The sequence below is a fragment of the Callionymus lyra genome, chromosome 17, assembly GCF_982586985.1.
Source record: "Callionymus lyra chromosome 17, fCalLyr1.hap1.1, whole genome shotgun sequence".
NCBI lineage: Eukaryota > Metazoa > Chordata > Actinopteri > Syngnathiformes > Callionymidae > Callionymus > Callionymus lyra.
Window position 1 is genome coordinate 24,646,158 of NC_141834.1, and position 12,500 is coordinate 24,658,657.

General features: G+C 47.7%; 1 protein-coding gene across 2 annotated transcripts in view; it reads right to left on the reverse strand.

The window, feature by feature from the left end:
* The window catches only part of bmper (BMP binding endothelial regulator), a 24,993-nt gene that overhangs the window by 2,213 nt on the left and 10,280 nt on the right, over positions 1-12,500 (reverse strand). Inside the window, exons 9-14 of one of the 2 annotated variants that reach the window (XM_087812182.1) lie at positions 2,674-2,799; positions 2,494-2,598; positions 2,390-2,435; positions 2,166-2,308; positions 1,901-2,102; positions 1,496-1,838 (exon numbers count right to left, since the gene is read on the reverse strand). In XM_087812182.1, coding sequence (XP_087668308.1) covers positions 1,496-1,838; positions 1,901-2,102; positions 2,166-2,308; positions 2,390-2,435; positions 2,494-2,598; positions 2,674-2,799 — 965 coding nt within the window. Of the gene's footprint in view, positions 1-1,495; positions 1,839-1,900; positions 2,309-2,389; positions 2,436-2,493; positions 2,599-2,673; positions 2,800-12,500 lie in introns of both variants that reach the window. The other variant, XM_087812181.1, reaches the window with a different exon arrangement.

Below are 12,500 nucleotides of genomic sequence, written 5' to 3' on the forward strand. Positions count from 1 at the left end.
CGACCTGCAGAGACACACCTGTCAATCACACACATGTCAATCACACACCTGTCAATCACACACATGTCAATCACACACGACCTGCAGAGACACACCTGTCAATCACACACATGTCAATCACACACATGTCAATCACACACATGTCAATCACACACGACCTGCAGAGACACACCTGTCAATCACACACCTGTCAATCACACACCTGTCAATCACACACATGTCAATCACACACGACCTGCAGAGACACACCTGTCAATCACACACATGTCAATCACACACCTGTCAATCACACACGACCTGCAGAGACACACCTGTCAATCACACACATGTCAATCACACACATGTCAATCACACACATGTCAATCACACACATGTCCATCACACACGACCTGCAGAGACACACCTGTCAATCACACACATGTCAATCACACACCTGTCAATCACACATGTCAATCACACACCTGTCAATCACACACATGTCCGTCACACACGACCTGCAGAGACACACCTGTCAATCACACACATGTCAATCACACACATGTCCATCACACACGACCTGCAGAGACACACCTGTCAATCACACACATGTCAATCACACACATGTCCATCACACACGACCTGCAGAGACACACCTGTCAATCACACACCTGTCAATCACACACATGTCCGTCACACACGACCTGCAGAGACACACCTGTCAATCACACACATGTCAATCACACACATGTCAATCACACACATGTCAATCACACACATGTCCGTCACACACGACCTGCAGAGACACACCTGTCAATCACACACATGTCAATCACACACCTGTCAATCACACATGTCAATCACACACCTGTCAATCACACACATGTCAATCACACACGACCTGCAGAGACACACCTGTCAATCACACACATGTCAATCACACACATGTCCATCACACACGACCTGCAGAGACACACCTGTCAATCACACACCTGTCAATCACACACATGTCCGTCACACACGACCTGCAGAGACACACCTGTCAATCACACACCTGTCAATCACACACATGTCCATCACACACGACCTGCAGAGACACACCTGTCAATCACACACATGTCAATCACACACATGTCCGTCACACACGACCTGCAGAGACACACCTGCAGAGACACACCTGTCAATCCCACACCTGCAGACACACCTGTCAATCCCACACCTGCAGACACACCTGTCAATCACACACCTGCAGACACACCTGTCAATCCCACACCTGCAGACACACCTGTCAATCCCACACCTGCAGAGACACACCTGTCAATCCCACACCTGCAGACACACCTGTCAATCCCACACCTGCAGAGACACACCTGTCAATCCCACACCTGCAGACACACCTGTCAATCCCACACCTGCAGACACACCTGTCAATCACACACCTGCAGACACACCTGCAGACACACCTGTCAATCACACACCTGCAGACACACCTGTCAATCACACGACCACCAATCCTCACCTGTAGAACTCCCTAAAGTCCACGAGGCGGTGACACTTCTGGAACTCCCAGGACTTGAGCTTCTGACACTCCCTGTGGGCGCGGAATTTGACCTTGACACTGGCGGGACACAGGAGGGTGGGGGGGCGGCGAGCGGGAACCATGGGCGAGCACACCTGGTTGTTCTCGACTCGCCACGACTCGGCGAACTCTTCCACCTCGAACTTGAAGTTTCCGTCTCCGCCCACGCTGTCGTCGCGCTTGTGGCCGTTGTAGTTCCCGCAGAGTCCACAGAGGCGGCCGCGCAGGTGCGGCGCCGCCACCACCTCCACGAAACTGTCCCCGTCCCACGTGACCTCCAGACCTGGTCCACACAGAGAGGACTTGTCACCAAGAGCTTTGGTTCAACGTCTCTGAGCCACGAACCTGCGATGCTGGTGAGTCTCAGCAGGTACCCGTCCAGGTCGATGTGGACTCCGGGTCCGTGGTACGGCAAAGATATACGGGTTCCATTCCTGCGGACCGTCAGGTGCTGGTGCAGCCCGAGCACCAGAGAGCCGAGTCGGACCTCCACCGACTGAGTCCAGGAGAAGGAGCGAGTCCGTCTGGCGTCATTTTTCACCAGAACCTGACACCAGAACCGGGAGATCGGCATCAGGGACAAGGTCTGGCCATGATCTTCTTCGTTTACCATGAAGCTGGACTCTGAGCCTGGAACTCCGGTTCCCCTGCAGTCCTGCGTCAGGACGTACTGACACGTGCCCTGGAAGTTGAAGGTCCGACCGTCAAAGGTGTTGTAGTGCGGGTCTCCGAAGACGGTGCACACGCCTGGTTCTGCACAGAAGGTGACGGGTCAGAACCTGCAGACCCTGCGGTACTGATCCGGTTCAAGTGAGAGAAGAAAGACTTACTCACTTTCAGTGCAGACCGGACAGCAGCCGGTTCTGTTGAGGATCTTGTTCTGCAGACAGAGTGGAGCTTTAGTGGATGTGTTAGGGTCGGGGGTCAAGGTCACTCACGGGGGGGCAGGTACTGATGGCGACACAGTTCTTGGGTCGACACACAATGGTACCATCATCACAGACGCAGAGCGAGCAGTTCACTGAAGACCACATGTCGCCGTCCTGTGGACACACACTGTCAACACCGAGACTTAATACCCGGACCAGGGCGGAGCAGACCGGGTCGACCCGACTCACCCGGTAGATCTTGTTCCGAACCCTGCAGTACTTCACGTCCTCCACCTGCACGTGTGTCACACACTCTGGACAGCAGTCGACGCAACCTCGCCGAGAACATCCACGTCTGCAGACCACTGTGGAGTCCTGGACCAGAACCAGGAGGGACAAGATGGAGCACAGGTGAGTCAACAGACAAGATGAAGGACAGGTGAGTAAAGAAACAAGATGAAGGACAGGTGAGTCAAGAGACAAGATGAAGGGCAGGTGAGTCAAGAGACAAGGTGAAGGACAGGTGAGTCAAGAGACAAGATGGAGGGCAGGTGAGTCAAGAGACAAGATGAAGGGCAGGTGAGTCAAGAGACAAGATGAAGGGCAGGTGAGTCAAGAGACAAGGTGAAGGACAGGTGAGTCAAGAGACAAGATGGAGGGCAGGTGAGTCAAGAGACAAGATGAAGGACAGGTGAGTCAAGAGACAAGATGAAGGGCAGGTGAGTCAAGAGACAAGGTGAAGGACAGGTGAGTCAAGAGACAAGATGGAGGGCAGGTGAGTCAAGAAACAAGATGAAGGACAGGTGAGTCAAGAGACAAGATGAAGGACAGGTGAGTCAAGAGACAAGGTGAAGGACAGGTGAGTCAAGAGACAAGATGAAGGGCAGGTGAGTCAAGAGACAAGGTGAAGGACAGGTGAGTCAAGAGACAAGGTGAAGGGCAGGTGAGTCAAGAGACAAGATGAAGGACAGATGAGTCAAGAGACAAGATGGAAGACAGGTGAGTCAACAGACAAGATGAAGGACAGGTGAGTCAAGAGACAAGATGAAGGACAGGTGAGTCAATAGACAAGAAGAAGGACAGGTGAGTCAACAGACAAGATGAAGGACAGGTGAGTAAAGAAACAAGATGAAGGACAGGTGAGTCAACAGACAAGATGAAGGACAGGTGAGTCAAGACACAAGATGAAAGACAGGTGAGTAAAGAAACAAGATGAAGGACAGGTGAGTCAAGAGACAAGATGAAGGACAGGTGAGTAAAGAAACAAGATGAAGGACAGGTGAGTCGAGAGACAAGATGAAGGACAGTTGAGTAAAGAGACAAGATGAAGGACAGGTGAGTCGAGAGACAAGATGAAGGACAGGTGAGTCGAGAGATAAGATGAAGGACAGGTGAGTCGAGAGACAAGATGAAGGACAGGTGAGTCAAGAGACAAGATGAAGGACAGGTGAGTCAAGAGACAAGATGAAGGACAGATGAGTCAAGAGACAAGATGGAAGACAGGTGAGTCAACAGACAAGATGAAGGACAGGTGAGTCAAGAGACAAGATGAAGGACAGGTGAGTCAATAGACAAGATGAAGGACAGGTGAGTCAACAGACAAGATGAAGGACAGGTGAGTAAAGAAACAAGATGAAGGACAGGTGAGTCAACAGACAAGATGAAGGACAGGTGAGTCAACAGACAAGATGAAGGACAGGTGAGTAAAGAAACAAGATGAAGGACAGGTGAGTCAAGAGACAAGATGAAGGACAGGTGAATAAAGAAACAAGATGAAGGACAGGTGAGTCGAGAGACAAGATGAAGGACAGTTGAGTAAAGAGACAAGATGAAGGACAGGTGAGTCGAGAGACAAGATGAAGGACAGGTGAGTCGAGAGATAAGATGAAGGACAGGTGAGTCGAGAGACAAGATGAAGGACAGGTGAGTCAAGAGACAACATGAAGGACAGGTGATTAAAGAGACAAGATGAAGGACAGGTGAGTCAAGAGACAAGATGGAGGACAGGTGAGTCAACAGACAAGATGAAGGACAGGTGAGTCAACAGACAAGATGAAGGACAGGTGAGTAAAGAAACAAGATGAAGGACAGGTGAGTCACCAGACAAGATGAAGGACAGGTGAGTCAAGACACAAGATGAAAGACAGGTGAGCCAAGAGACAAGATTTAGGGCAGGTGAGTCAAGAGACAAGGTGAAGGGCAGGTGAGTCAAGAGACAAGATGAAGGACAGGTGAGTCAAGAGACAAGATGGAGGACAGGTGAGTCAACAGACAAGATGAAGGACAGGTGAGTCAACAGACAAGATGAAGGACAGGTGAGTAAAGAAACAAGATGAAGGACAGGTGAGTCAACAGACAAGATGAAGGACAGGTGAGTCAAGAGACAAGGTGAAGGACAGGTGAGTCAAGAGACAAGATGAAGGACAGGTGAGTCAAGAGAGAAGATTGAGGACAGGTGAGTCAAGAGACAAGATGAAGGACAGGTGAGTCAAGAGACAAGATGAATTACAGGTGAGTCAAGAGACAAGATGAAGGACAGATGAGTCAAGAGACAAGATGGAGGACAGGTGGGTCAAGAGACAAGATGGAGGACAGGTGAGTCAAGAGACAAGATGAAGGACAGGTGAGTCGAAAGACAAGATGAAGGACAGGTGAGTCGAGAGACAAGATGAAGGACAGGTGAGTCGAAAGACAAGATGAAGGACAGGTGAGTCGAGAGACAAGATGAAGGACAGGTGAGTCAAGAGACAAGATTGATGACAGGTGAGTCAAGAGACAAGATGAAGGACAGGTGAGTCAACAGACAATATGAAGGACAGGTGAGTAAAGAGACAAGATGAAGGACAGGTGAGTTAAGAGACAAGATGAAGGACAGGTGAGTCAAGACACAAGATGAAAGACAGGTGAGTCAAGAGACAAGATGAAGGACAGATGAGTCAAGAGACAAGATGGAGGACAGGTGGGTCAAGAGACAAGATGGAGGACAGGTGAGTCAAGAGACAAGATGAAGGACAGGTGAGTCGAAAGACAAGATGAAGGACAGGTGAGTCGAGAGACAAGATGAAGGACAGGTGAGTCGAAAGACAAGATGAAGGACAGGTGAGTCGAGAGACAAGATGAAGGACAGGTGAGTCAAGAGACAAGATTGATGACAGGTGAGTCAAGAGACAAGATGAAGGACAGGTGAGTCAACAGACAATATGAAGGACAGGTGAGTAAAGAGACAAGATGAAGGACAGGTGAGTTAAGAGACAAGATGAAGGACAGGTGAGTCAAGACACAAGATGAAAGACAGGTGAGTCAAGAGACAAGATGAAGGGCAGGTGAGTCAAGAGACAAGGTGAAGGGCAGGTGAGTCAAGAGACAAGATGAAGGACAGATGAGTCAAGAGACAAGATGGAAGACAGGTGAGTCAGCAGACAAGATGAAGGACAGGTGAGTCAAGAGACAAGATGAAGGACAGGTGAGTCAATAGACAAGAAGAAGGACAGGTGAGTCAACAGACAAGATGAAGGACAGGTGAGTAAAGAAACAAGATGAAGGACAGGTGAGTCAACAGACAAGATGAAGGACAGGTGAGTCAAGACACAAGATGAAAGACAGGTGAGTAAAGAAACAAGATGAAGGACAGGTGAGTCAAGAGACAAGATGAAGGACAGGTGAGTAAAGAAACAAGATGAAGGACAGGTGAGTCGAGAGACAAGATGAAGGACAGTTGAGTAAAGAGACAAGATGAAGGACAGGTGAGTCGAGAGACAAGATGAAGGACAGGTGAGTCGAGAGATAAGATGAAGGACAGGTGAGTCGAGAGACAAGATGAAGGACAGGTGAGTCAAGAGACAAGATGAAGGACAGGTGAGTCAAGAGACAAGATGAAGGACAGGTGAGTAAAGAAACAAGATGAAGGACAGGTGAGTCAACAGACAAGATGAAGGACAGGTGAGTCAAGACACAAGATGAAAGACAGGTGAGTAAAGAAACAAGATGAAGGACAGGTGAGTCAAGAGACAAGATGAAGGACAGGTGAGTAAAGAAACAAGATGAAGGACAGGTGAGTCGAGAGACAAGATGAAGGACAGTTGAGTAAAGAGACAAGATGAAGGACAGGTGAGTCGAGAGACAAGATGAAGGACAGGTGAGTCGAGAGATAAGATGAAGGACAGGTGAGTCGAGAGACAAGATGAAGGACAGGTGAGTCAAGAGACAAGATGAAGGACAGGTGAGTCAAGAGACAAGATGAAGGACAGGTGAGTCAAGAAACAAGATGAAGGACAGATGAGTCAAGAGACAAGATGGAAGACAGGTGAGTCAACAGACAAGATGAAGGGCAGGTGAGTCAAGAGACAAGGTGAAGGGCAGGTGAGTCAAGAGACAAGATGAAGGACAGATGAGTCAAGAGACAAGATGGAAGACAGGTGAGTCAACAGACAAGATGAAGGACAGGTGAGTCAAGAGACAAGATGAAGGACAGGTGAGTCAATAGACAAGAAGAAGGACAGGTGAGTCAACAGACAAGATGAAGGACAGGTGAGTAAAGAAACAAGATGAAGGACAGGTGAGTCAACAGACAAGATGAAGGACAGGTGAGTCAAGACACAAGATGAAAGACAGGTGAGTAAAGAAACAAGATGAAGGACAGGTGAGTCAAGAGACAAGATGAAGGACAGGTGAGTAAAGAAACAAGATGAAGGACAGGTGAGTCGAGAGACAAGATGAAGGACAGTTGAGTAAAGAGACAAGATGAAGGACAGGTGAGTCGAGAGACAAGATGAAGGACAGGTGAGTCGAGAGATAAGATGAAGGACAGGTGAGTCGAGAGACAAGATGAAGGACAGGTGAGTCAAGAGACAAGATGAAGGACAGGTGAGTCAAGAGACAAGATGAAGGACAGGTGAGTCAAGAGACAAGATGCAGGACAGATGAGTCAAGAGACAAGATGGAAGACAGGTGAGTCAACAGACAAGATGAAGGACAGGTGAGTCAAGAGACAAGATGAAGGACAGGTGAGTCAATAGACAAGAAGAAGGACAGGTGAGTCAACAGACAAGATGAAGGACAGGTGAGTAAAGAAACAAGATGAAGGACAGGTGAGTCAACAGACAAGATGAAGGACAGGTGAGTCAACAGACAAGATGAAGGACAGGTGAGTAAAGAAACAAGATGAAGGACAGGTGAGTCAAGAGACAAGATGAAGGACAGGTGAGTCGAGAGACAAGATGAAGGACAGGTGAGTAAAGAGACAAGATGAAGGACAGGTGAGTCGAGAGACAAGATGAAGGACAGGTGAGTAAAGAAACAAGATGAAGGACAGGTGAGTCGAGAGACAAGATGAAGGACAGGTGAGTAAAGAGACAAGATGAAGGACAGGTGAGTCGAGAGACAAGATGAAGGACAGGTGAGTCGAGAGATAAGATGAAGGACAGGTGAGTCGAGAGACAAGATGAAGGACAGGTGAGTCAAGAGACAAGATGAAGGACAGGTGAGTCAAGAGACAACATGAAGGACAGGTGAGTAAAGAGACAAGATGAAGGACAGGTGAGTCGAGAGATAAGATGAAGGACAGGTGAGTCGAGAGACAAGATGAAGGACAGGTGAGTCAAGAGACAAGATGAAGGACAGGTGAGTCAAGAGACAAGATGAAGGACAGGTGAGTCAAGAGACAAGATGCAGGACAGATGAGTCAAGAGACAAGATGGAAGACAGGTGAGTCAACAGACAAGATGAAGGACAGGTGAGTCAAGAGACAAGATGAAGGACAGGTGAGTCAATAGACAAGAAGAAGGACAGGTGAGTCAACAGACAAGATGAAGGACAGGTGAGTAAAGAAACAAGATGAAGGACAGGTGAGTCAACAGACAAGATGAAGGACAGGTGAGTCAACAGACAAGATGAAGGACAGGTGAGTAAAGAAACAAGATGAAGGACAGGTGAGTCAAGAGACAAGATGAAGGACAGGTGAGTCGAGAGACAAGATGAAGGACAGGTGAGTAAAGAGACAAGATGAAGGACAGGTGAGTCGAGAGACAAGATGAAGGACAGGTGAGTAAAGAAACAAGATGAAGGACAGGTGAGTCGAGAGACAAGATGAAGGACAGGTGAGTAAAGAGACAAGATGAAGGACAGGTGAGTCGAGAGACAAGATGAAGGACAGGTGAGTCGAGAGATAAGATGAAGGACAGGTGAGTCGAGAGACAAGATGAAGGACAGGTGAGTCAAGAGACAAGATGAAGGACAGGTGAGTCAAGAGACAACATGAAGGACAGGTGAGTAAAGAGACAAGATGAAGGACAGGTGAGTCAAGAGACAAGATGGAGAACAGGTGAGTCAACAGACAAGATGAAGGACAGGTGAGTCAAGAGACAAGATGAAGGACAGGTGAGTCAACAGACAAGATGAGGGACAGGTGAGTCAACAGACAAGATGAAGGACAGGTGAGTAAAGAAACAAGATGAAGGACAGGTGAGTCAACAAACAAGATGAAGGACAGGTGAGTCAAGACACAAGATGAAAGACAGGTGAGTCAAGAGACAAGATGAAGGGCAGGTGAGTCAAGAGACAAGGTGAAGGGCAGGTGAGTCAAGAGACAAGATGAAGGACAGATGAGTCAAGAGACAAGATGGAAGACAGGTGAGTCAACAGACAAGATGAAGGACAGGTGAGTCAAGAGACAAGATGAAGGACAGGTGAGTCAATAGACAAGAAGAAGGACAGGTGAGTCAACAGACAAGATGAAGGACAGGTGAGTAAAGAAACAAGATGAAGGACAGGTGAGTCAACAGACAAGATGAAGGACAGGTGAGTCAAGACACAAGATGAAAGACAGGTGAGTAAAGAAACAAGATGAAGGACAGGTGAGTCAAGAGACAAGATGAAGGACAGGTGAGTAAAGAAACAAGATGAAGGACAGGTGAGTCGAGAGACAAGATGAAGGACAGTTGAGTAAAGAGACAAGATGAAGGACAGGTGAGTCGAGAGACAAGATGAAGGACAGGTGAGTCGAGAGATAAGATGAAGGACAGGTGAGTCGAGAGACAAGATGAAGGACAGGTGAGTCAAGAGACAAGATGAAGGACAGGTGAGTCAAGAGACAAGATGAAGGACAGGTGAGTCAAGAGACAAGATGAAGGACAGATGAGTCAAGAGACAAGATGGAAGACAGGTGAGTCAACAGACAAGATGAAGGGCAGGTGAGTCAAGAGACAAGATGAAGGACAGATGAGTCAAGAGACAAGATGGAAGACAGGTGAGTCAACAGACAAGATGAAGGACAGGTGAGTCAACAGACAAGATGAAGGACAGGTGAGTCAATAGACAAGAAGAAGGACAGGTGAGTCAACAGACAAGATGAAGGACAGGTGAGTAAAGGAACAAGATGAAGGACAGGTGAGTCAACAGACAAGATGAAGGACAGGTGAGTCAAGACACAAGATGAAAGACAGGTGAGTAAAGAAACAAGATGAAGGACAGGTGAGTCAAGAGACAAGATGAAGGACAGGTGAGTAAAGAAACAAGATGAAGGACAGGTGAGTCGAGAGACAAGATGAAGGACAGTTGAGTAAAGAGACAAGATGAAGGACAGGTGAGTCGAGAGACAAGATGAAGGACAGGTGAGTCGAGAGATAAGATGAAGGACAGGTGAGTCGAGAGACAAGATGGAAGACAGGTGAGTCAACAGACAAGATGAAGGACAGGTGAGTCAAGAGACAAGATGAAGGACAGGTGAGTCAAGAGACAAGATGAAGGACAGATGAGTCAAGAGACAAGATGGAAGACAGGTGAGTCAACAGACAAGATGAAGGACAGGTGAGTCAAGAGACAAGATGAAGGACAGGTGAGTCAATAGACAAGAAGAAGGACAGGTGAGTCAACAGACAAGATGAAAGACAGGTGAGTAAAGAAACAAGATGAAGGACAGGTGAGTCAACAGACAAGATGAAGGACAGGTGAGTCAACAGACAAGATGAAGGACAGGTGAGTAAAGAAACAAGATGAAGGACAGGTGAGTCAAGAGACAAGATGAAGGACAGGTGAGTCGAGAGACAAGATGAAGGACAGGTGAGTAAAGAGACAAGATGAAGGACAGGTGAGTCGAGAGACAAGATGAAGGACAGGTGAGTAAAGAAACAAGATGAAGGACAGGTGAGTCGAGAGACAAGATGAAGGACAGGTGAGTAAAGAGACAAGATGAAGGACAGGTGAGTCGAGAGACAAGATGAAGGACAGGTGAGTCAAGAGACAAGATGAAGGACAGGTGAGTCAAGAGACAACATGAAGGACAGGTGAGTAAAGAGACAAGATGAAGGACAGGTGAGTCAAGAGACAAGATGGAGGACAGGTGAGTCAACAGACAAGATGAAGGACAGGTGAGTCAAGAGACAAGATGAAGGACAGGTGAGTCAACAGACAAGATGAAGGACAGGTGAGTCAACAGACAAGATATAGGACAGGTGAGTAAAGAAACAAGATGAAGGACAGGTGAGTCAACAGACAAGATGAAGGACAGGTTAGTCAAGACACAAGATGAAAGACAGGTGAGTCAAGAGACAAGATTTAGGGCAGGTGAGTCAAGAGACAAGGTGAAGGGCAGGTGAGTCAAGAGACAAGATGAAGGACAGGTGAGTCAAGAGACAAGATGGAGGACAGGTGAGTCAACAGACAAGATGAAGGACAGGTGAGTCAAGAGACAAGATGAAGGACAGGTGAGTCAACAGACAAGATGAAGGACAGGTGAGTCAACAGACAAGATGAAGGACAGGTGAGTAAAGAAACAAGATGAAGGACAGGTGAGTCAACAGACAAGATGAAGGACAGGTGAGTCAAGAGACAAGGTGAAGGACAGGTGAGTCAAGAGACAAGATGAAGGACAGGTGAGTCAAGAGAGAAGATTGAGGACAGGTGAGTCAAGAGACAAGATGAAGGACAGGTGAGTCAAGAGACAAGATGAAGGACAGATGAGTCAAGAGACAAGATGGAGGACAGGTGGGTCAAGAGACAAGATGGAGGACAGGTGAGTCAAGAGACAAGATGAAGGACAGGTGAGTCGAAAGACAAGATGAAGGACAGGTGAGTCGAGAGACAAGATGAAGGACAGGTGAGTCGAAAGACAAGATGAAGGACAGGTGAGTCGAGAGACAAGATGAAGGACAGGTGAGTCAAGAGACAAGATTGATGACAGGTGAGTCAAGAGACAAGATGAAGGACAGGTGAGTCAACAGACAATATGAAGGACAGGTGAGTAAAGAGACAAGATGAAGGACAGGTGAGTCAAGAGACAAGATGAAGGACAGGTGAGTCAAGAGACAAGATGGAGGACAGGTGAGTCAAGAGACAAGATGGAGGACAGGTGAGTCAAGAGACAAGATGAAGGACAGGTGAGTAAAGAGACAAGATGAAGGACAGGTGAGTCAACAGACAAGATGAAGGACAGGTGAGTCAAGAGACAAAATGGAGGACAGGTAAGTCAAGAGACAAGATGGAGGACAGGTGAGTCAAGAGACAAGATGAAGGACAGGTGAGTCAAGAGACAAGATGGAGGACAGGTGAATCAAGAGACAAGATGGAGGACAGGTGAGTCAAGAGACAAGATGAAGGACAGGTGAGTCAAGAGACAAGATGTAGGACAGGTGAGTCAAGAGACAAGATGGAGGACAGGTGAGTCAAAAGACAAGATGGAGGACAGGTGAGTCAAGAGACAAGATGAAGGACAGGTGAGTCAAGAGACAAGATGGAGAACAGGTGAGTCAAGAGACAAGATGAAGGACAGGTGAGTCAAGAGACAAGATGAAGGACAGGTGAGTCAAGAGACAAGATGAAGGACAGGTGAGTCAACAGACAAGATGAAGGACAGGTGAGTCAACAGACAAGATGAAGGACAGGTGAGTCAAGACACAAGATGAAGGACAGGTGAGTCAACAGACAAGATGAAGGACAGGTGAGTAAAGAAACAAGATGGACAGGTGAGTCAACAGACAAGATGAAGGACAGGTGACTCAACAGACAAGATGAAGGACAGGTGAGTAAAGAAACAAGATGGACAGGTGAGTAAAGAGACAAGATGAAGGACAGGTGAGTCAAGA